Source organism: Dipodomys merriami, unplaced genomic scaffold, assembly GCF_024711535.1.
Source record: "Dipodomys merriami isolate MVZ:Mamm:240054 unplaced genomic scaffold, mDipMer1.0.p SCAF_6, whole genome shotgun sequence".
In the NCBI taxonomy this organism is placed as follows: Eukaryota; Metazoa; Chordata; class Mammalia; order Rodentia; family Heteromyidae; genus Dipodomys; species Dipodomys merriami.
The window spans coordinates 3,924,263-3,947,888 of record NW_027206179.1 but is presented as its reverse complement, the minus strand read 5'-3'; the positions used below and the strand labels follow the sequence as shown (position 1 = coordinate 3,947,888).

The window sequence follows — 23,626 nt, the reverse complement described above, 5'->3', positions numbered from 1 at the left end:
TTAATGTTTGTTTCTTCCGGACTGTGATCTCTCCCTGAACTTGGACAGAGAATTTCTCTCAGGTCTTATCAAGATGATGTAGCACTTGGGGGCAAAGATGCAGCCCAGGAGACCTCCACTGGAGGCCAAGATGGAGAAGACCTCCACGGCCACCATGACCTTCCCCTTGGTGCTGTGGTAGACAGGCAGGAAGGTGAGCCACACACTGCAGAACACCAGCATGCTGAAGGTCAGGAACTTGGCCTCATTGAAGGTGTCAGGCAGATTCCTGACCAGAAAAGCCATGGTGAAGCTGGACAAGGCCAGAAAGCCCAGGTATCCCAGGACACAGTAGAAGGCAGTGCGGGAGCCCATGTTGCACAGGATGATAACATGGCCATGTTCAGAGTGTGCATCTCTGTCCACAAAGGGAGGAGAGATTCCCAACCAGAGGCCACAGAGAGTCACCTGGATGAGGGTGCAGATGGGGATGATGAGCTTAGGAGCCTGGGACACCAGCCACTGCCTCATGCTTCTTCCTGGAGCAGTGAGTGTGAAGGCCAGAACCACAGTGATGGTCTTGGCCAGGACCGTGGAGACAGCCACAGTGAAGACCACTGCAAATGTGGTGTGCTGGAGGATGCAGGAGGCTGTGTGGGGACGGCCAAGGAAAAGCAAGGAGCAGAGGAAGCAGCAGGTGAGGGAGATGAGCAGGATATAGCTGAGGGCCCGGTTGTTGGCCTTGACAATGGGGGTGTCTTGGTGCTTGATAAATACCCCAAGAATGGCAGCTGTGAGTGCAGAGCAACAGAGAGCTGTGCAGGCAAGTGACATGCCCAAGGGGTCTGCATAAGCCAGGAAACTCTCAGTTTTCAAGAGGCAGGTGTTTCTCTCAGTGTTGGCCAACTGATAATCTGGACACCTCACACACTGCTCCATGTCTGGCGAGGAGTGAAAATCATTGTTAGTCTTTGTTTCATATTTCTCTTTCCTCTCATCCCCCTTCATTCAAATAGCTCCCTTTCCATATTCATCAGGTGACCTGTGTTGAGTTCAATACCAAGTAGAGTAACTTTCAATGTCAAAGTACTTCCTGTTGAATTCTTTCTCACATTTCTTCTTCTTTCCTTTCTCCATTTCTCTTTTTTCTGTTTATCTGCTTCCTTCTTTCCTGTATTCCTTCCTTCCTTCTTGCCTTACATCCTTTTTCTCTCCCTCTTGCCCTTCCTCCTACCCTTCCTCCCTTCTTTCTTTTATCTTCCTTCTTTCTTTCTTTGTTTCGGTCTTTCTTCCTTCCTTCCTTTCTGTCTTTCCTCCAGTGCTTGAACTCTGGCCCTGGGAATTTTTTCAGAGTATTCATGCCAAATCTACCACTCTACCACTTGAGCCACAGCTTAAATTACAGTTTTTTGGGGATGCTTAATTGTGGAAAAGCATCTTATTTAGTTTCCTGCCCATCATTGCATCTAAGCTCCATCCTAAAATCTCAACTGCCTGAGTCACTTGGATTACAGGGGAAAATATATCATTACCTAGCCTTATGTGCTGCATTCTTGACAGGTCATATCACTCTGGTTCTCTGATACTCATTCAAGAAATAATGGTGAATACAGAATCACCCTAATCATTTCAATTTTAACAAGAGGGTTTAATCCAAACCTCAATCTTCTCCTTATACCAAACACAAAATTCTTGAGCATTTATCTGTGTCAAGAACAATTTTTCTCCTCTGATATGATAGGGTCTGGTTAAGATCAGCTAGATGAAGAGAAATGAAATGAACATAGAAAACTACTTCTGAATCTTTTATATTTGAAGAATTACTAGTCAATCTAGTGTCAGTGTCAGACATGGAGTTATCATAATAAAGTCCTTTGTATTATTAGTGTTTGCTAAATAGAAAACAAATTTAATTAAAAAAGAGCAGCACTGGGAACTCAGAAATGAGAGACTGTGTTAGATCCAAAATTCAGTGATGATTTGCACATCATTTCAAAGATCAACAACTGGTCCTTGATATTTTCTATTTTTTTGTTTTCTTTTTACAGTCTTTTACTTTTAGTTTCTCCATTTCTCCTTTTTTAAAAAATGTATTTTTTATTGTGAATATATTGTACAGAGGGGTTACATTTACATAAGTATGTTAATGAGTACATTTCTTATGGAGCATTATTACCTGCTCTTTTGCTTTTTATATGTTTTTCATTGTAAAAATACTGTACAGAGGAGTTACAGTAAGGTAATGAGTACATATCCTATCAACATTTGTGCCACCTTTTGTTTTTCTCCTACAATCCCTTCCTTCCCCACCATCCCAAGTACTCCCTAACCCCTATCCCTCACCCCCAGTCAAAGTTGTAAAGTTCGTATTCAACATAGTGTCTTGTACATCTCATTGTTACAATGGGTCAAACTGTATCCGTATTTAAGAAGTTTGTTTTTTCCTTCCCCTCACCAAACTAGAAAAATGTGTATACAAGATGCAGGACCAGAATCTAATACTGTGAAAACATGGATTATACTGTCGGGGAGGAACAAACCACAGAAACCAAAAACTCATATAGTACATTATAAATACATGTAAAAAAGAAAAAAAGAAAAAAAACTACTTGTGTCCCTATCTTGGGGTTCATTTAACTTAACATCTTATATGGTGATATGTACATAGCTTTTGCCTTTTTCTGCTTTTCCCAGACATATACTAGTTCTTCCAAATAAGGGAAACCATTAGTGTATATTTTCTTTAAATACAAAAAATGTGACTGAGGAGAGGGGAATAGGGGTATTCTCAAGATGAATCCTGTAATAGATGAGAAAATACAATCATATATATAATGGAGGGGCAGTGGGTTGTTTCTTCTAAGGATAAGTATGGTTAACAATAATCATGGAATTCTCCATGAAGAGGAATACGTGTTCCTGGCGTGCTACTGTAGATAACTTCACTGGCTTGCATGCACTGAAGGTTAGGAAGTAGAGATGGGCAATTTCTCTATAACTCACAGACCCACCTGACACATTAGAAATCTCATTCTCTGAGCAAGGAGTGCAGTCAAAGCAACAGGTAGCATTTCCCTCCAGAGAGGTCTTCCTGAATCCAGGACCACAACTCTCAGTGCAGACAGATCTAGGAGTCTGAGCACAGTTAGATGAAGGTTAGTGACTATTCATCTTTTTACCTGACATCCCAGACACTCCAGTGCTTTAGGGGGAAAGATCATCAAAACACATAATCTTTATATACCTACAGCCAATGAATTGATTAAGCCTTTTAAAGTTTCATCTAACATGACTTAAAGAACACGTGGAATTAAGTGAAGTAAGCCAGGCCCAAAGAAACATAGGTCCCATGGTTTCCCTTATTTGCAATATCTAGTATATGTATGAGTCAAGCGGAAAAGGTCAGATAATGTGATGTCAGGAAAATGAACCCTTAGATATGTATTTTAATGTTTTTTTTTCTTTCATGCATGTGTTTCTAACGCATTTATAAGATTATCTCTTTGTTGCTTTGTATGTCCCTCCCCCACAGTATAACCCCTGCTTTCACTATATTTGATGTCAGTATAACTTGTGGAGGAGATGGGGAAAAACCAGTTGTTTAAGGGTACAGGTGGACCTGTTGCAACAATGAGAAGTACAAGTTGTCATGTCTAAAACGAGCTTTACAACGTCGGTGCGGGGGGGGGGGGAAGGAGAAGGATTGGGATTGGGGGGAGGGGGGAGGCTGGGAAGGGATGTGAAGGGTAAACCAAAGGAAGAGGCTGCAATGCTTGGTAAGAAATGTAGGCATTATCCTGCCCATGTAATTGTAACCCCTCTGTACAGTATGTTCACAAATAAAATAAAATTAAATTAAAAAAAAAAAGAACACATGGGACCTTGACAAAAGCCCCTCATGCCATCCGGAAATCATGAAGCCTTTAAGAGGTGGATGTTAATTCTAGGAAACTAGGAAATGGGAGTTCAATCCTCCATCCCATTCTTTTTTTGGGGGGGGGAGGGTCCGGGCGTGGTGCCTGAACTCTGGGCCTGTGCGCTGTCCCTCAGCTCTTCAGCTCAATACTAGCGCTCTACCACTTGAGCCACAGAGCCACTTCCGGCTTTTTTCTTTTTGCTTATGTGGTGCTGAGGAATCGAACCCAGGGCCTCGAGCATGCAAGGCAAGCGCTCTACCACTGAGGCACCTTCCCAGCCCTCCATCCCATTCTTGAATTGGGGTGATGATGTGTTTTCTCTCTTATTCATCTGTGAAGAGATGAATATGAACATCAGAGGAAAATCAATCAGGGAAACTTCAAATTCACACTCTAAAGCGTGGCTAAGTGCTTTGGTGGTGCTGCTGTACCCATGGCCATTCACATCTCTCTCTATCTTGGCTTCCTAGCTGCCATGATGTAGGTGAACTTCACTGGAAGATGCTCCTTTAATTACATCCTGTCTCACCACAAACTCAAAAACAACAATTGACCCAACCGTGGTCTGAAATCTCCAGGCAGAAGCAAAGCAAGCCCTTCTGCCTTCTCCTTCGATTCCCTCAGATATCTGGTCACAGTTCTGGAAACATCTTCACAGGTGTCATTCACATTTTATGATATTCAATATGCAAACATAGAGCAACATAATGGTAATGAAATGTTCCCCTATTCCCTTCATAAATGTGTAAGCAAGAAACTTCCAGATACAAGAAGTTGTAAAATGTACATCACTGAGCCATAGTTTTGATAAACAAGCTTATAAACAGGATAAGCTTATGGCATATTTATACATAGATCATGGCATTATAGTTAGAAATGACCAACTCTGCTGGAAAAATAAGGATGTAGTGACATTATCTACAAGCATTGCACTCATAACCTGACTTAGGGTATTACAACTACTTCATAATAATCTTACTTTTTTTTTTTAAAAGGAGAAAGCCAAAAATGTAGAAATGACCCACCTTGGTAATTCCTATGGGCCATTCTATCAGATTTTCAAACAAAGTTAGTTGTTGATCATGTGGCCTAAATGAAGAAAACTTGCCAACTTTTACACTTTGTCCCAGACCTTCAGGAAAATTCCAAAAGCTCATAATGTCATACTCTGCCTCCAATTTCCTTTCCTCATTCAAAACCACTTGGTCTCCAACAGGATTGGTAAATTGGATCTTCTTCAAAAAGGGATGCAGCTAAAAGGGACACATTACAGTATGGTGAAGTACTTCCCAGAGTTAACACAGAACCCCAGAACAATGGATACACACAGATTATCCGTCATTCCTACCACATGATTCACACACACCACAAGAATCCAACCAACTGTGTCAAATGCAAGCCCCCAGAGGACTAAAGTGTTACCAAGTTCTAAAACCTGGTTATCCAGGATGGACTGCAGAAATTCAATTTTAAGGGAATGAAATTCCAGCCACATCCAACCAAATAATGAATTATATTGTGACAGACCTCAACTGCCTCTCTAAAGTGCTTTCCAATCATTTATTTTATAATTGTGAGCAGAGAGTCAGTCTGAAAAATAGGCAAATAATAAACTAAGTAGAATCATAGAGTATTTATGATAAGAAAGATTACCTTTTTATTTTATTTTATTTTATTTTTTTAAATTTTTTTAAATTTTTTTTTAATTTTATTTTAAGAAAGATTACCTTAAGGAAGACTTAGTTCACTCTCTCTCTCTCTCTCTCTCTCTCTCTCTCTCTCTCTCTCTCTCTCTCTGTGTGTGTGTGTGTGTGTGTGTGTGTGTGTGTGTGTGTGTGTGTGTGTGTGTATCCTGTCCTGTGGCCCCACCTCATGGCCTAGGCAACCAACTTGAGGTAGTTTTTTTTTTTTTCAAACTAAGCATTTTATCAATTGAGCCACAGCTCCCTCTCTGGCTTTATGCTGGTTAACTGTAACCAGAAGTGACCCACAGGTGTGAGCCACATGTGTCCAGACAATATTAATTTTTCAAGAACTAGTCACCCTTGATCTGTTATTTTTTTTTTGTCGGTCGTGGGGCTTGAACTCTGGGCTTGGGCACTGTCCCTCAACTCTCCAGCTCAAGGCGAGCAATCTACCACTTGAGCTACAGCGCCACTTCCAGTTTTCTGGTGGTTTATTGGAGATAGGAGTCTCACGGTCGCTCCTGCCCTGGCTGGCTTTGAATCGCGATCCTCAGATCTCAGCCTCCTGAGTAGCTAGGATTACAGGTGTGAGCCACCAGCGCCCGGCTGATCTGTTATTTTAAAAAGGTAGAAAGACAATTTGGATATATGCTATTGAAAAGGGGACAGCTTTTTCCACACATAGTGAGAATGGGGATAGAAGATAAAGCACTTCCTTGTCACGGATGCAGTATTCTTTAAGAACACTGTGTTCACAGCTCTACAGTCATTTCATTGTAAGCATGACAGGCCCGTAGTCTCTTGTATTTTCCAAAATGGACCAGATGACCTAGTTCCATCTGCTGTGAATGCTTCTATACAAAGTCTGCATGCCTAGATTAGGTCAACCAAAAGCAAAGCCATTACCTGTGAAGAGAGAAATGCCCTTGGTTGTGCAATGTGCACTGGTAGCTCTTCCATGTGATGAAGAACCATCTGGTGGAGGGCGTGGGCCAAGGCATACATGGCATTGTAGATGTTGTAACTCTCTTCTGACATGGTCATGTCAAAATAATGCCTCAGCAACCAATCCTGTGTGGCATTGTATGAGCAGTGCCCCAAGTCTCTGCAGTCAGACTTAATCAGAAGGCAATAAACAGACTGAATCCATGAACTGAGAAGGGAATTATCTCCTGAGTTCTTGGACAAGGTCTCTGTTAGAATAAAATTGGTGAACCCAGAAGTGTTTCTATGATGGTGAGAAAAGATGAGAGGTGCATGGAAAGAATCAAGCAGAAAATATTTTTTACCAATAGTCACGTCATCATAGGGTGAGTTCATGACCCAGACTTTCCCTGTAATTAAATAGTACCCTAATTTAAGAATAAAGCTTAGTAGAAATTTACTGTCCCCATAAATGATAATCACATTGGTTGATGATTCCACTAGCTGGCGATGTATGGATAGATCATTTGATAAATCTGATAAGGTATGATAAGTGATCATGTTCTCAAAGGCCAAACAGACTCCATTCTTGTCCATCTCATCTCTCAATTCTAAGAGGAACCACACACCATAGTCATCTTCAGTGATGAACAGTCCCACCCAGGTCCAACTGAAGTGAAGCATCAAAGAAACCATAGCCAGGGCCAGAGCTGAGTCATTGGCAGCCATCTGATAGACAGTACCAAACTTTCCATGGTCACTCAGGAGAGGATCAAAAGACCCAAAGGTGAACTAGAGGGGAAAAAAATGAACACAACACCAGGAAGAGGATGATCATAGACAAGGCTCTATCCTGATGTAAACTAAAGAAAAATGGCTGTAGAGACGGGGGTTGGGGGATGGGGAGGGAGTTTGCTTATCCCACTTGGAAAGTCATCTTCCAAGTTCTAAGCTCATTGCAGAAATGTATGGATAAGGCTCAGAGCTTTGGATCATCCTTTCATCTCTTACAACCTCTTCTTTTATTCATTTATTTTTGCAGCAAAGAAAATTTGTATGTCCCACCCACTTTTTTGTCTTTTCCCGGTGAGATCACAGGTTTGGAAGGGTTTGTGATAACTCCTCTTCTTCAGCCTGTCGAGGAAAGAGTCAATGTGGACATGGTTCACATCTGCCAACCCCTCCCAGCCTCACCTGTGGAAGTTTGTAGAGGTCCAGCAGTGTCCCAATTGGGACAGATGTGCTTGAGGTTCCTGTGAGTACTGCTAAAGCTTTGTTGTCTCTTTTGCAGGTGTAATTAGGGCTGTTTTTATTCTTCCCAGATAGCCAGATGAGTACATCCTCTAATAGATCAGTATCTCTGCAATGTGCACTATAGATCTCAAACCCCAGAGTCATGTTGAGTAGCAGATGGGGATTCTTGTTGATTTCCTCCACTGCAAGCACCAGGGTGAGAAGCAATTGGTATTTCTTTAAGTTCATCCTGCACAGAAGTCACAAAAATTGTGTAGGTATATGTGTATTACAAATGATTAACTGCAAATCTCATGACTTTGTTGATTCAAATGCTTATCTCTACACAGAGTAGTATGTGTAGATCCTATCTTCCAACAGGATGGCATTATAATTTGTAGTCTTACAAAAGTTCTTATGTTGTAAAGTAAATCATCCCAGAAATCACATTTTAAAATATAGAATATTGGAGTCTTTATTTTACAGTTAACAGGCTTCAGGCCACCAGTTGTTACAAAGGCCTGCACATGTGAATACACCTAACACAGCTAGGAAGTATGCCATAGAGGGAGGAAATCAAAACAATACCAACAAGCAATTCAGCTCCAATGGAGAGCTGAATTGGGACTAAATGGAGAGCTGAATTGGGACTCCATGATGACTGGAGATGAGCCAGGAGACAGAACACAGGACTTGCAGAGATACATGGGGCATGGAGTCTTGGCAGCTAAGTTGTTCTTGGCATACATAGGTCAGTGCAGGGGGCAGATTCTCAGGAAATTCCCAGTCCCAGGCACTAGACTGACAGATTCAGTAACCTTTCAGCCAAGTGCCTGTCCCTGCCTCCAGGGATCCAGGCATGCCCATTACCTGGGAGGCAGATGATGGGGGAAGGGTGTTTCATTCCCCCAGCATGAGGACAAGATGCTAGACCCTACTTTCCAACATGTGACCAATATGGTGCCAGCCAGACCTGGCTGCCTTACTTCATTTCCTCCTTTTATTTTTATGTCCATGAGATCAAATCATTTATTTCTCTGTAAAAGAACTGAAATTTTTCCTAGGCCGTTTACTCCTGTAATTTATGGAGTCTCCAGCAATTAAAACTTGGCTCCATATGATTGGTATCCATATAGTGAGGGGACTTTGAACTTCCATCCCATGCCAGGCAGGGTATGATTTACAAATCTGTGTCCCACAAAAGAATGTCCCTCAACCGAACTCCTAGGTTAAGCAGATCCAAAGCAGTCATTCACCAGGTATCAGCTTCAGGTTACGGGGTCAGGCAAGAAGGAGTACTGTCCACACTGATCACAGTGGATATGGTCAGGATGATGCTGTAGTCTCCACTGGATGATGCCAGGCTGTTTTTGAACTTTATTCAAACAGATTAGAACAGATAAGCTGGAAAGCAGCATCTATGTCTTTCAGCAGCTATGGTAGATTGTCACACCTCATGCTGAGGTATGTGCCATTTCTGCACAAACTAGTTAAAGAAGCTTAACCTAAGGTCTGACTTTAGTAAAATATCCCACTACCTTCCTGGTTGTACACTGGCTTTTGCAGGCTGGAGTCCCATTGATTTTTAAGGCAATTTAGGCAGTAGCTCCTCCTGGGTAATTTACCAAGGTGACAACATTTTAATAACCAGAGATTTTATTAAATAAGGCTAGGTTTTTCTAGGTGGACAAAGAGGGCTTGGGCTTGTTTCCATGCCTCTTTTTAATTTATCCTGCCTCATTCTTTTAATTTTTTTCATTGTGAAAATACCATATAGAGGGGTTACAATTACATGAGCAAGGTAATGAGTACATTTCTTATCAAGCATTGTTGCCTCCTCCTTTGTTTTTCCCTTATCATCCCTGCCTTTCCATCCACCAGACTACACCCCCCCTTCACTCCTCCTCCATTCAAAGTTGTAAAGTTCTTTGTTTTTTGTTATTTTTTGATATAGTATCTTTTTTTGGGGGGTGGGTCATGGGGCTTGAACTCTGGACTTGGGGTCTATCTTTATGCTCTTCAGCTCAAGGGGAGTGCTCTACCACTTGAGCTACAACACTACTTCCGGTTTTCAAGTGGTTTATTGGAGATAAGAGTTTCACGGACTTTCCTGCCCGGGCTGGCTTTGAACCATGATTGTCAGATCTCAGCCTCTTGAGTAGCTAGGATTGCAGGCGTGACCACTGGCACCCAGCTTGACATAGTATCTTGTACATCTTATTGTTACAATGGGTCCACCTGTATCCCTATTTAAACAATTTGCTTTTTTTCCCTTCACCTCCCCATATTATGCCAGCATCAAGAATGACATTACCCACCCCATTTGTTAGGAAATGGAAAGACTTGGAAAAACTTATATTAAATGAAGTAAGCCATGCCCAAAGAAACATAGGTCCCATGGTTTCCCTTATGTGCAATAACTAGTATATGTCTGAGACAAGCAGAAAAGGTCAGATAAGTTGATGTTAGGCAAAATGAACCACCAGATAAGGACTCAAGGGGTTTTTCTTTCTTGCTATTGTTTCTAACATATTTATAAGGTGATTTTTTTGTTGCTTTGTATGTCCACCCCCATGGTATAACCCCTGTTTTCCTGCCTCATTTTTAAAGTGACTCTGGTCCCTTGATCTTAAGGGCATTGATGGGTGAAGATTCATCTTCTGTAACTTCTTCAAGCTGACTCAGGGGCATTGAGACTACTTAGTCAGGAACCTATAGCCTTAACCTATTTTACCAATGTGTTGCCAAGATGATATGTTATTAGGAGCAATATTGTACTCCAAACTGGAAATCATATACAACATTTAAGTTTTGACAAATGCACAGACCTTTTCTCTGGCTACAGCAGTGTAGCTTGTTTAGCATACTAGTTTGCAAAAGCATCCTTCTGGCTGACTTAGTAATGTTATTTCCAGTGACCCTACCCATGCCTAAGTACCTGTGTAAGCCTTTAGACAGATCCCAATATGGACACAATCTCAGGTACACAACTTTCTTTCCTGAATAGATGAATTTAGGGGGCTGCTGCCAGTCCAAAAGTTACTGCCAATTAGAGCTGTTAGCAAATATAGGGGAGTTTGGATTTTAAACTATCCCCCACATTTTATAACCTTAACTTTTTACTACTCTCACAGATGACTAGCAAGTTCTGTCCATTTAAAGGGTAGATAGTCATGGACATTAGGCATGCTTACAAACTATCTTCCCATGACCTCTGGCTCTGACCAATTTTTGAAGGACCATGCTTACAAAAACCTATAAGAGAAACTGGAATAGCAATTAGGCAATCATTTTAGGAATCCTAATTTATCTTTTTGGATTTTTAAAGACACATTTAGGAAAATTTTAACTTTAAACTTTGTTAGGGAGGCCAGCCACTCTTTTACCACTTCCCAAATTTTCACAATAGGGATGCCAGTTTTAATCTCTTTACCTAAAATGACTTTAATTTGCATTTAAATGTCCTGTTGGAACACTAGGCACATCCATTACCTCTCAGCCAAAGGTTTTTAAACTATCCATGGTTTTTTTTGTTTGTTTGTTTGTTTTTATTTTTGTTTTTTGCAGTCTACGTTACAATTAGGAACTTAGCAGTTTTTCTTAATGCAAGAACTACAAACACTAACACTGTTTCAAGAATCTAGACTTAGCATTGAAGTGGGCCCTGAGAGGAGACTTGAGCTGGTACAGCTTTTGTCCAGGCTTTGCCTTTGCTTTAGGGATTTTAGGGGAAAAAAAACAAAAACAAAAAACAAAAAACCCACCTCTAAACAAGGTTAACTCGACCTTGGCTCCAGCCAGTCCAGTTCTTAGAATGGAAAGAATGCCTCTAGGCCCCTCCCCTTAACAACCTAACTCACCTTGATTGTTCAGTTAAAGACTGACACATAAAACAGATGGGTTGTAATCTGGCTCCAACTGGTGACCACCTATTGGCTACCTGTGTGTGGTCAGGTATGACCATACAATCCTTTGTGTGTGTTACGGTTACGATCTCATTGGTCACCTGGGTGTGACCAGGCGTGACCTTGTAAATTTTGTCTTTAAAAACCTAAGTATGTGGGCTGCTCGGGGTTGCAGTATCAGCTCCCCAGCCTGTGCTGGGGCCCTGGCAGGTCAGTGTAGGAACCTTCTCAATAAAGTTGATTCTTTATTAACAACTTTGTTGCGGTGGGCTCTGTCAATCTGGATGACTAGGAGGGCTTGCCTGCCTGAGCAGGGGTCTTCCTATGACAGGATCTTTTTATCCTTTCAAAAATACATCCAATTGCAAAAATAGCATAGAAATCAAGTTACATCACATAAATAAACTCTTGTAAACTCTTCTTTAAAACGTTTTCAATTTAAATGCATCCTCAGGGGCAATTTTAGAAATATTACAACACCAGTTTTTACCTCAGGTTTCCAGTGAACATCTGCATGGAAAAAAGACAGGAAGAAGATGGGCCTGTTGTCCCATCCTACAGAAAGGGTATACACCCAATCTGACTTTGTAGTGTTAGAACTGCCTTTGTGCCTCTTCCACCATGCGTAAACTCCACCAGGGTCTGGCCCACCATGCATGGAGCAGCTGAGCTGCCCCTTTTCCAGAGCACCCCTTACCTTTAAAGATTAGCACACAGGCTTATCCTAAATTTTCCTGTCCTTTTTAATCTCTGACTGAGAAACAAAACAGTTTAGACACACAGAAGAAGCAATGTCCTTAACAGTGGTAAACAAAACTTTACATCCAAATTCTAACACTCACCCCCAAATTTTAGCAGTGGTGGGAAATAATCTCAAGTTTCCAATGTGTTTTGCTAAGATAACTTGATTACAATGCAAACAGCCTTATGCATCAAAACATCAGATTTAGGTTTCCAAATTAAAGAATCCTTACAAAATCTTTTAATTAAAGTTCTTTAAAATAAATGCAATAACCCTTTCATACTTTTGGTAATGTTTAAACCTGCTGACTTTTCTTGCAGTTTAAACTTAACTTATACATTTTTTAACATCATGATAACAATTTTTATCTTAACAAGTTCATACATACACTTTTGTGCACAAAAATCTTAAAGTGTGCAAAATAAATATCAGCCATACATTTTCCTGAATTTTAGTGGCAAGAGATCTTTTTTGCCAATCTTATTCTCTACGACCAAGATTTAAGACAAAATATTTCACAAATTACTTTGCTGGTCTACTTTTTTTCAGGGCTAGCTTGATATACCAAAGCATATTAGCATATCAACTATTTTTATTGAAGAATGCTGGGTGGGGATTCTCTAGTGCCCAAATTGACCCACCCAGTTACTTGACTCTAGTTTTGTCCCAATAGTCTAGAGCAGTTTACACATCAACTGACATTTTGAATACCATCAATTGGAAGAAGGGAGATGTTGCCTGAGGCTAATCTCTCAGCCCACCAGGCTGTCTGACATTTTTTGGTTTTTGCCAATTTTATCCAGGAACACTAAATTTAAACTGCTAATCTTAACTAGTTTTTTGAACCAGGCTGTCAGCTGCCTGCAAAATCCCTCCTCTCTCCTTGCAGAATGGGGTACAGCACATAGCAGGCTTCAATTTCCCCCATAAAGACAGAACACCAAACACAACAAAAGACACAAGACCAAGACAAACACAGAAAAAGCCAGCTGAGCTGGGGCTTCTCCCACCATGAGTGGGACCCCCAATCAACACAATTGTATCCAGCCAGAACTCCCTACTGTATGAGAGTCAAACAAGCTACAAAACTCTCCACAGTACCTGAGTCTGCCCAGTGAGCCTCTCCCACTCAGTGCCACCAGAAACTCTCAGATCCGTCAATCGAGAGAAAGAAGGGCAGGGTACTGGGCACGAGCATGTCTGCTCCCCTATACTCTTCAATTTCCAGATGGACCAGCCCCCAGGTTTCAGAAAAACATATAAACACAATATAGGAGAGAGTACAGGACAGAGAAACAGAGACTAACATCTGAAGGATTTCTAAATAACTCCAAAAAGATGTTTGGATGGCAAGTCTGGCATGGAATAGCTGGCTGTCAGAGTAATGGAAAGGCCACACAGCCTGGAACTTTCCTTGGGGTGTGCCTTCCATGTAGCAGTTTCAGTCCCACAGTAGCCAGCCGACCGAGACCATCCACCAGTGGATTCAAGGAACCTCAGATGCCCTACTTGGCACTGGGGCCCCACATTGGGCACCATATATTGTAAAGTAAATCATTCCAGAAGACACATTTTAAAATATAGAATATTGGAGTCTTTATTATACAGTTAACAGGCTTCAGGCCACCAGTTGTTACAAAGGCCTGCAGCATGCAAATACACCTAACACAGCTAGGAATCATGTTAAGAGGAAAGAAACAACAAAAACAATACCGACAAGCCAATTCAGCTCCAATGGAGAGCTGAATAGGTTCTCCATGATGACTGGAGACGAGCCAGGAGACAGGACACAGGACACAATCATGGAGACACACATTGCGTGGAGTCCTGGTGGCTAGGCTGGTGTGGGTCTAAATAGGTGGGCACACAGGGCAGGTTCTCAGGAAATTCCCAGTCCCAGGCACTGGACTGACAGATTGAGTAACCTATTAGCCAAGTGCCTGCCCCTGCATCCAGGGGTCCAGGCACATCCATTACCTGGTAGGCAGGTGATGGGGGAGGGGTTTTCCTTCCCCTCCCCCCTGACCCACCCCCCGCATTAAGACAAGATGCCAACCCTCTCATCCACCATGTAGCCAATATGGTGCCAGCCAGACCTGGCCTCCTCACTTCACTTAGAATTGGGACAGCTCCTGAACAGGAATTGATCAGCATACATGAGATGACTAGTCTTCTGACATTGCAAAGATAGGGGTGGGATGAGCAAGCTGGTTTTTCCTCTCTGAAATGTATAGATATGTGAAAAACACTGCTGTCTTGGACATGGGAGCATGCCCAGCTCCATCCCAAGTCATTGAGTACCTTGAATAAGCTGTGCATATGAGGAAAATCTTAAGAAATACAATTCAAATTGGGAGCAAACTGTCCACCTGAGTTCACCCAATATAAGCAGAGAGGCAGGGCTTGCTGTGTTAAGAGTAAATAGGGAAATGGGCTGCCTTCTGTCTGTGCTCCCTTGCCAGACTTTTGCTGGTGGGGCACCCTTCTGCAAAGAAGTACATCTTGCCTTGTGAGGAAGCTAAAGAAAACAAAGAAATACAATTCATGTTATGTGGGTTGAGGCACACTAAGCTGACTCAGAGAACGTCATCATTCAAGGGGATTCCACAGAAGCACAGCAAGATGGCAGCCAAGGAAGATAGAACTTGAAGATTGCCTAACCCAACAAAGAACAGATTAGAGTCATGGGTGTGGACCAGAGGATACTTCTCTAGTAGAACAAAACAACAGAGAAGGGTGTGTGAGAAAAGTTGGAAGAAGCTGTCTCCCCTTCCTATCATCAGCACTAATACCTCAGTATGGACAGAAACCCTCTGACATTTCAGGGAGGAAGAGAATTAATGTTAAATCTCAGCATCATCCCCATATACAGAGAGCAGTGCTGGGGAAGTGCTTATAGTCTCAACTCTTGGGTTCAGACCTTTAGATTGTGCCTCTGGAACTGGTTTAGGACACAGAAGGAAGACTGAGACAATCTCCCTCCTCCAATCTTGTGAACAACAGCAGGTATGGGATAAAACCTCCTAGTGAGCAGGGCATAAGAGTGGGTCAGGGTTTTTTCTTAGAACCCTGTGTCAAGCATGTCATGGTTGAATCAATAATCCAGAATAAACTAGAGGCACTGTTTGAACACCGATCCTCAGATCTCAGCCTCCTAAGCAGCTAAGATTTCAGGCATTAGCCACCGGTGTCCAGCTTGTGGCTTTCTTTACAAATTTTACCATGCTGCTCTGGCTCAGCATAATTCTCCATCCCCCTTGTCATATGTTGGACAGGGAAGTAAGATGGTGATATTGTCCCACAGCTTAGTGTGGGCTAGGTGATAGCACTAAAACCTTGTCATGACCCCATAGCCAGGCCAACCTCTGGCAGAGCTCTATAATCACCTCAGTATCTTGGAAAGTCAACTGTCACCAGACAATCTGAATTCTATTCTAGCTATCTCTAATTGTGTATGATCCTAGCCTTCTTGGCATGAGTGCACCTCTACCACATACAAACTGGGTGGATCTTAGTGCTCACCCAGCACTGTCCTGGTCTTGATTGCAAAGGACTGAGGATGTCATAAAGAGGCAGAGTAGACTAGGGAAAATGAGACCTGGTTAATGCTTGCCAGGAATTCAAAACTCAAGGTTGAAGCTTATCCATCTACTTCTCTTAATATTAAGGGAACAAAGTAATTTACTGGAAAATGTAGTAGCAAAAATTAGGAGAAAATGAGGTATAGTAAGCTCACAGCACATAGAGAGCTATTCATTCATCCTTGGTACCTTAAGACTAAGGGACCAAAGTCATTGAGCAGAAAATGAAGCTGGATAAATTGAGTAATATGAGTCCTGTAAAGGCAACTCAGGAACATGATTTAGAAAAACAGAGGCACTATCTTTGCTTCAAAGAGAGACAACAGGATGCATTTCTTCCTGAGAATGGATTTCTCATCATAGGAATTAACAGTTGTCTGGCATCATCTATGCCTTCTCCAAAAAATGATCTCCCAAAACATCAGCAACCTTCTAGCCAAAATATAGACAACAGCATGCCTTCTTCAGATCAAGGGTAATGATCTCTTTTAGGGCAGGATGCTTTCTTTCCTGGAAAGGATGTCCAAAACTTACAGAAACTCATAAAGTATAACACTAGGATTGATTAAAACAAAGATGAGACACCTATATTTGCATAACTTTGAAGTGAGACCTCCAACCTTTACCATATGAATACCCTTGGCAGCCCAAGAACTGTGTATCTCTACTCTGTTAGATTGGATCTTTGAATTTCTGTTTCCTGTTTGTTTACTTGCTTGCTTGTTTGTAAAACTCTGCCACATTTTCTCATCATTGTGACTTGCATAGAATTTCTTATTCTGAGATCAAAGTCAAGAGCCCTAAGTGAAGAGTGCCTACTTTTAGAGCGAAACTTCATTAACCTTCACCTATTTTGGTGACACTGCTGGTTGGTATTCCAGGTGTAATAGAGTTCTGGTTGCCACAGCTGTGACTAAGGCCTGTTCCAGAACAAAGATCTAGCCCCTACAATACAGAATGTCCTCATATGGCTATTCCCTGTGCATAAGGCATATGGTCACCCACATGCCCCAAGAGGAGGATGCTGGGACCTTCGACTCAGTGGGGTTCTCTTGAGGCTTTTACAACCACAGAGTATTTGTCGCCCAACTTGCCTTTGACTTTCTCTGCTACTGAAGTGGTTTATCACCTCACAGCTGACTTTCCTCAAGGCCTTTGCTCCCTCTAGTGGTGACATTGTGGAAGTCGCTACAGACTCAGGAACCCAGAAGCCTGCCTGGAATTTCTGGAAAGAGACACAAAGCCAGACCAGGCAGACTGGTCTAATTCTGAGACATTTCAAAGGCCAGATGGTATCACATGTCCAATATGAATCAAAAATATTCCAGAACAATGAGTTCTCCTAGCATTCAATATAATCAGTTTGGAGAAATTCTCATAGACAGAATCTCAGTTCTCATGGTTGTTTTTGATGTCCTCTTGTACAATGTAACTCAGAGGTTTGACAGCTAGAATGTCAGTAATACTAAACGTTAATTGTGAACTGGTGGCTCAGGCCTTTAATTATGGCTTCTAAGGATGCTGAGATCAGAGAATTATGTTTTGTAGTCACTTTGGGCAGGAATGTCTGTGAGACACTTATGTACAATTAAACACACAGAAACTGGTAACAGAGCTGTGGGTCAAGGGGTAGAGTGCCAGTCATGAGAGAAAATAATGCTAAGGGACAGCCATCGGGACTTGAGTTCACTCTTGTGTACAACAGCATGTGTGAACACACACACACACACACAGACACACACACACACACACAGCTCAAATAGAGAATGGACAGAGCAGAAGACAGCTCTGACATCTCCCATCTCCCATGCGGGTACATTTCTAATGCTGGGTTTACACATTAGCCCCATCTGGCTCACTCACTCCCACATCACATTCAGTTTGCTTCAATATCCCTCACAAATCTCTCATGGAATAAAGTATTCCTCTCCTGAATAAAGCCCATACAGGGTGTTTCCACACAAGTTGTCTGAGAAGATTCATCTGTAACTTCCTAGTTTACAGAGAATTCTGTAGATCTGAAAGTAGTGAGCTCACCTGGGTCAAACGCATGAATTAAAGAGTGCATAAAACACATGAAAAAGCCAGGTGCCAGTAGCTCATGCTTATAATCCTAGTTACTAAGGAGGCTGTGATCTGAGGATGGAAGTTCAAAGGCAGCCTAGGTAGAAAGGTCATTGAGACTCTTAACTCAAATAAACCACTAGAAAACTGGAAGTGGCACTGTGCCTGAAGTGGTAGAGACCTAGCTTTGAGCTAAAGAGCTCAGAGACAGCATCAAGACCTACAGTACAAGCTCCCATAACAACAAAAAAACAAAGCATATGAAGAAAGCATTCAAATATATTATAGGAATTTATGAGCAGGAGGAAAATAGATAACCTAGCTAGGTGTCAAAGAACAAGGAACAGAAGTAGAGCTTCTGGAAATGACATAGTAGACACACTCACACATGGACAGCAGGCCAGGGGTTCATTTACATAGATATCATTTACATAGATAAGGGGAAAAAATCAAACTTGTCACGGATCTCTTATTCCTGATCTGACCAGCAGCTCCCCATTCCCAGAGCTTTGCTAACATGATATAACCCCAGAAGCAAAAACTGCATGTCTAGCCTAAGAAATGTTGCCCTGAAGGACGTCCAAAAAGTATAAGGCCAGCATTGATTGAAGATTCCCTGGCCTTTGGCCTATGGATGAGGATAATGTGCTTTGGAATGTTAGTATGGACTCTTGGTCACCCAAATGACCCTGAACCAGGGCAGTTCAGGCTGGAGGAGTCACAATGATTGTGGGGTTGTTTGGACAGCCCTGTGAAATGGGAGTGGAATGGAAGACAGCCAGAGACCTCTCTACCCCTTGGGAGGCTGAAAAATATTCATCAGGAAAATCTGAAATAAAGTAGAGCTGTTGAGGTGAGGACAATGTAGAAGATGAGGAGAATATTAGTGGATGCATCTAAACTCCTCCCAACTATTTTTTTTTTTGTGAAAATACCATACAGAGGAGTTACAATTACAAGGGCAAGATAGTGAGGACATTTCTTATCAAGCATTGTTGCCTCCTTCTTTGTTTCCCCATACTATCCCTTCCACTCTCCACCTGCAACCTGCACTCCCCCCCTACAACCCCTAATCCCCCACCACTCACCCCACAAAAGTTGTAATTAACCAAACAAAAATGCAAATTTTAAGAAAATCCAAGAAATCATCACTTACTGAATGCTCTGTTGCTGCACGACAAGGTCATTAATGTTCTGAAGCAATTCCCAAGAATAAAAGGGGAAAAACCCTGCAATCACCACATCTCCCCTGCTGTGTGCCACAGATTTCTCTGTGCAAATGTGTTGGCCATCTTCAGAGGAACATAACACTAGCAGAAGCTCAGGGAGAAGCAGCATCAGAGCCACAGGGAACATTGCTGCTGTTTTGGCCTGGAGCTGTGATTCTGGATGCAGACTGAGCCTGCAGATTCAGATGGGTGTTTATGTGGCTTATTGTTATCTGGATGGCCACTGGGACGCACCATGGGTCTCCTCCACTGTCATAGAGGAATATAGAGCCCTTTCTGCCCTCTAGCTCAGCATCTGGTGTCTGGCTTCAAGATCAAAACACAAGTTGAAAAACATGTGTACCATCTTCTCCACACCCTCAGGACTGTGATTTAATCCAAGACTGTATAATGAAACTCCAGGGATGGATTCTTTTCTTGTTGAGTTGTTCACAAAATTGTGTGAAATCAAAAAGTTGAAAAGAAAGTAATCACACAACTTAAAGTCCCATAAGAAAGCCATTAGAGATGATGGTAATAGATAACACCAAAGGATGCCACATGAAGGTCAAGGGGCATAGATTATCATGGCCAGCAAAGGCACCATCAGAGTTATTGGAACACGATCAAAGATGAGGATGGGCAGACTCACAAACCCAGTGCCAAGGGAGCCACAGAAGCTTAGTAAATGACCCATTCAGGTTTCCATACCAACTCCAAATACAGAAGCATCCAGAAGAGGTCAATGAAATTATTTACTCCTGAAGGTGTTACCAAAAGTCTCAGTGAATTCAACCAATAGAGTTCAATACTTCAAGGTCAGGGCACGCATCCAATTAGACTTCTTCGTGTTCTGAAACTTGAACTTCTTCAGTGCTTAAATGCCTTTGACCAGCAGAGTGCATCTGGAAATATACTGTGGGTATCCACTGCTAGACAGGGATGTTCTATGATCTATGACTTTCTGGGAACCTAGCAGGCCTATCCAGTAAGGATACTGGAAGCTGTGGGTGTATGGATGGGTCTTGTTCTGCTGTGTGTCTCCTTCATGTTCCAGGTGCTGGGGAAATTATTGTATCCCATTTGGACAGGCATGTGGTCCCTGCTCTGTCCATGTCTCCCTACCTGTCTCCTTTATTTGTTCCTCATAATAGAAGTGAAACCAAGGTCACAGCAAAGGTTCCTGCTCTCCACAGACTTCACCATGGTGGCTGGTTCTGTGATTTGACTCCATATGTTTATCAGGAAGGACTTGGTAAAAGTAAGTTGGAAAAGTCAGGATGCACATGCAATTTGGTGTTGGTAGCCAGCAAGACCTTGCAACAGGGCCAGAGCTGGGGCCAAGCCTGACTTGGCTTCTGAGGTAGAAATCTTTGTTGCTGCCTGTACCCAGGATTACAGGTATGAGCCTCCTGAGCCTGGCTCAGAAGACAAACTTTTACCCTGTTCTCCTCATCTATTACTCTATTTCTGTTAAATCTGCCCAGGAGAACAGCTCCTCTCAACTTCCTCTTCACCTACCTGAAACCAGTAGTCACCTGTCAATCACGTGACTGAGTCAGCAAAGGACCCCACACTCTTAGGTCACTTCTTTATCTGCTGAGGTCACTTCCTGAACTACCCTGGTCCCAACTCCCTCTACAAGTGAGAGGTTCTCCAGGCTCTGAGGTCACTTCCACATCTGCTGTGGTCCTGGCTCAACTGAAGTCCCCTTTTCTCTCTTTCTCTTTTCCTCTTTTTCGTTTTCCTCTGTCTTCCCCATGGGCTTCCGTTTCCTGTGTGGGGGCAGTTTGCTTTTTCTGCCTGAACCATATGTCATATTTCCTTTCTGGCAATCCTTAAAATATCTACTTCATTGTCATTGATAACTACTCTATTATTCTAAACCTTCTTCTCCCTACATTTCAAAAATTAGAGAAATCTAGGGTATCTGTATTGGGTGATAATACATGTGTCTATCTGTCTGTCTGTCTGTCTGTCTGTCTGTCTGTCTGTCTGTCTGTCTGTCTGTCTGTCTGTATTGTAAAGGTGGTGGGCAGATGAGTTATCTTTATGTAAGTCAGGGAATGAGTACATTTCTGTTTTTACTATGTTACTCAGTTTTTTCCCTCCCTTCCCTACCCACTGGTTGTATGCTTAATTTTTCACACAGTGTTCAGTATATACCAATGCTGCATTTATCAGGGTGATTTACTGAACACAATGATATCCAACTTCCTCCCGTATTTCTGACTCAAATATATTATTGCATGCCCAAGACTCCATTGTGTCTGTGTAACTCAATTTCCTTTTTCCATTCATAGGTTGATTGGAACTGACCCTGGATCAGGAATTCAGCTTCTAAGTAGTGTCATGATAAAAACTTGTCATATGTAAACATAGACATAACAAGCAGCCATATTAGTGTGTGTGGGTAGTGTGCATGTAATATTATATCTTTTCTCATATTACGTTACCAATGAGATTACAACTTCTTTTGGCCATATCCTCACCCTGCATGTGTTATTATTAATTTTATTGGTAATCTCCCAAATTGTTTAATACCAATTATTTTATAATGAGCTCTATTTTATGAAACTCGAGACCTAATCAAACCATGTGCTACTTAAACATTTTGTGGTTAGAAAGAGTGAAGACAATTTTTGTTTCTCAAATCATTTTTTTTATCCAAATGAAACCAACTTGTTTCCTCAATTCCCATTCTCAAGGCTTTTATTTTCTAACTTCCCTCTTCCTTTACATTTCATTATTTCCTTACAGAGTTTGTTTGTTTGTTTGTTTTGTCAGACATGGGGCTTGAAATCAGGGCTTGGGTACTGTCCCTCAGCTCTTCATCTCAAGGAGTGTGCTCTACCACTTCTGCTGCAGCACCACTTTTCCTTTTCTTGTAGTTTATTAGAGAGAAAAGTCTCATGGACTCTCCTGCCTGGACTGGCTTTGAACCCTGATCCTCAGGTCTCAGCATCCTGAGTAGCTAGGATAACAGGCGGGAATCAACAGCACCTGGTTTTCTTAATGAATTTTTAAAAATTGATTTTTAAATTAAGTCTTTGAAACATTTGATCTCAAAATGACATTTTAAAAAATATAAAATAATTACCCTTAGGCAAACTGGTTGTAAATTGATATTTCACATTTGGTTTTAAAGTAGGGAGAACAGGAGAATCACATGTAGACTGACATTGCACTGAGTGCAAACTCTACAAACTTGAGGGATCTTAGACCATAATCTTTTGCTGTTTTCAATTTGCATCACTTTACATATCACTCTTCTAACTTTCATAGGCAATATTTGATGGAAAATAACTTTTAGGTAGAAACAGTCATACATCAGCCATTTAGCATGCAAAGAATTGAGTAATCGCTGGGAACGGTTGGCTCCAGCAGTGGCTCAAGCCTGTAATAACAGCTGCTCAAGAGGCTGAGATCTGAGAATGTAGGTTCAAAGACAGCCTGGGCACGAAACTCCAGAGAATCTTATCTCCCATAGACCACTCAGAGAACCGGAAGTGACCCTGTGGCTTAAGTGGTCAAATGCTTGCCTTGAACTGAAGAGCTTAGGGACAGCATCTAGGCCCAGAGTTCAAGCCCCACGACAGAAAAAAAAAGACCTGAGCAAAATAAATTAGAATTTACATTGAAGAAAATATCTAATCAAAGGCAGAATTTTTTTTATTATTTTTGCTGGTCATGGGACCTGAATTCAGGGCCTGGGTGCAGTCCCTCAGCAATTCAGGTCAAGGATGGCCCTCTACCACTTGAGCCACAGCACCACTTCCAGCTTTTTCTGCTTATGTGGTGCTGAGGAATTGAACCCAGGGCCTCATGCATGCAACGCAAGCACTCTACCACTCAGCCACCTTCCCAGCCCAATTTTAACGTAAGTGCTATTATTTTCCTTTGTTCCTTATGGGTAATCACAATGGTAAAAATATGTATGTAGAGCAAATTGTATATTATCCATCTGAACCATATCTAAAAGAAAATAGAAAATCTTAACACACACTCCACAATTATTTTACCAAAGGAATCCTGGGGAGAAAAAGAAGGAAATATGAGTTTGGATGGATTAGTATAAGTGAAGAAAATAAGTGAAAAAAATTAGAAAACCATAAAACTAAAGCCAATATTCTTACCTTTGTATATTCTCAAAGCCAGTTAGAGAATTTCTACCTCCTATCCCTTTGGCTGGTGGAAGCTACCAATACGTTGCCAAGAGACTTCAGATTGCAGTATCCAAGTCTGGTTGGTATGTAAGCCGTTCACCACCTATTATACAGGAGTGCAGCTTATGCCTCTGGGAGTTTCCACATGCACCATACAGGCCAACCAACCTAGGGAGCAGGCCTCACCACGTGCATCAGGCCGTCCCCTGACCTGACTAGCAT

At 41.9% G+C, this 23,626-nt stretch overlaps 1 protein-coding gene across 1 annotated transcript; it reads right to left on the bottom strand.

The window, feature by feature from the left end:
• Nucleotides 1-23,626, bottom strand: LOC138813659 (vomeronasal type-2 receptor 116-like). Its single transcript, XM_070002056.1, has 8 exons — nt 23,616-23,626; nt 19,494-19,565; nt 19,187-19,432; nt 7,700-7,988; nt 6,488-7,297; nt 4,922-5,149; nt 2,991-3,114; nt 1-920 (listed from the first exon to the last, which is right to left on the bottom strand). The coding sequence occupies exons 1-8, from the start codon at nt 23,624-23,626 to the stop codon at nt 1-3; spliced, it is 2,700 nt and encodes an 899-aa protein (XP_069858157.1).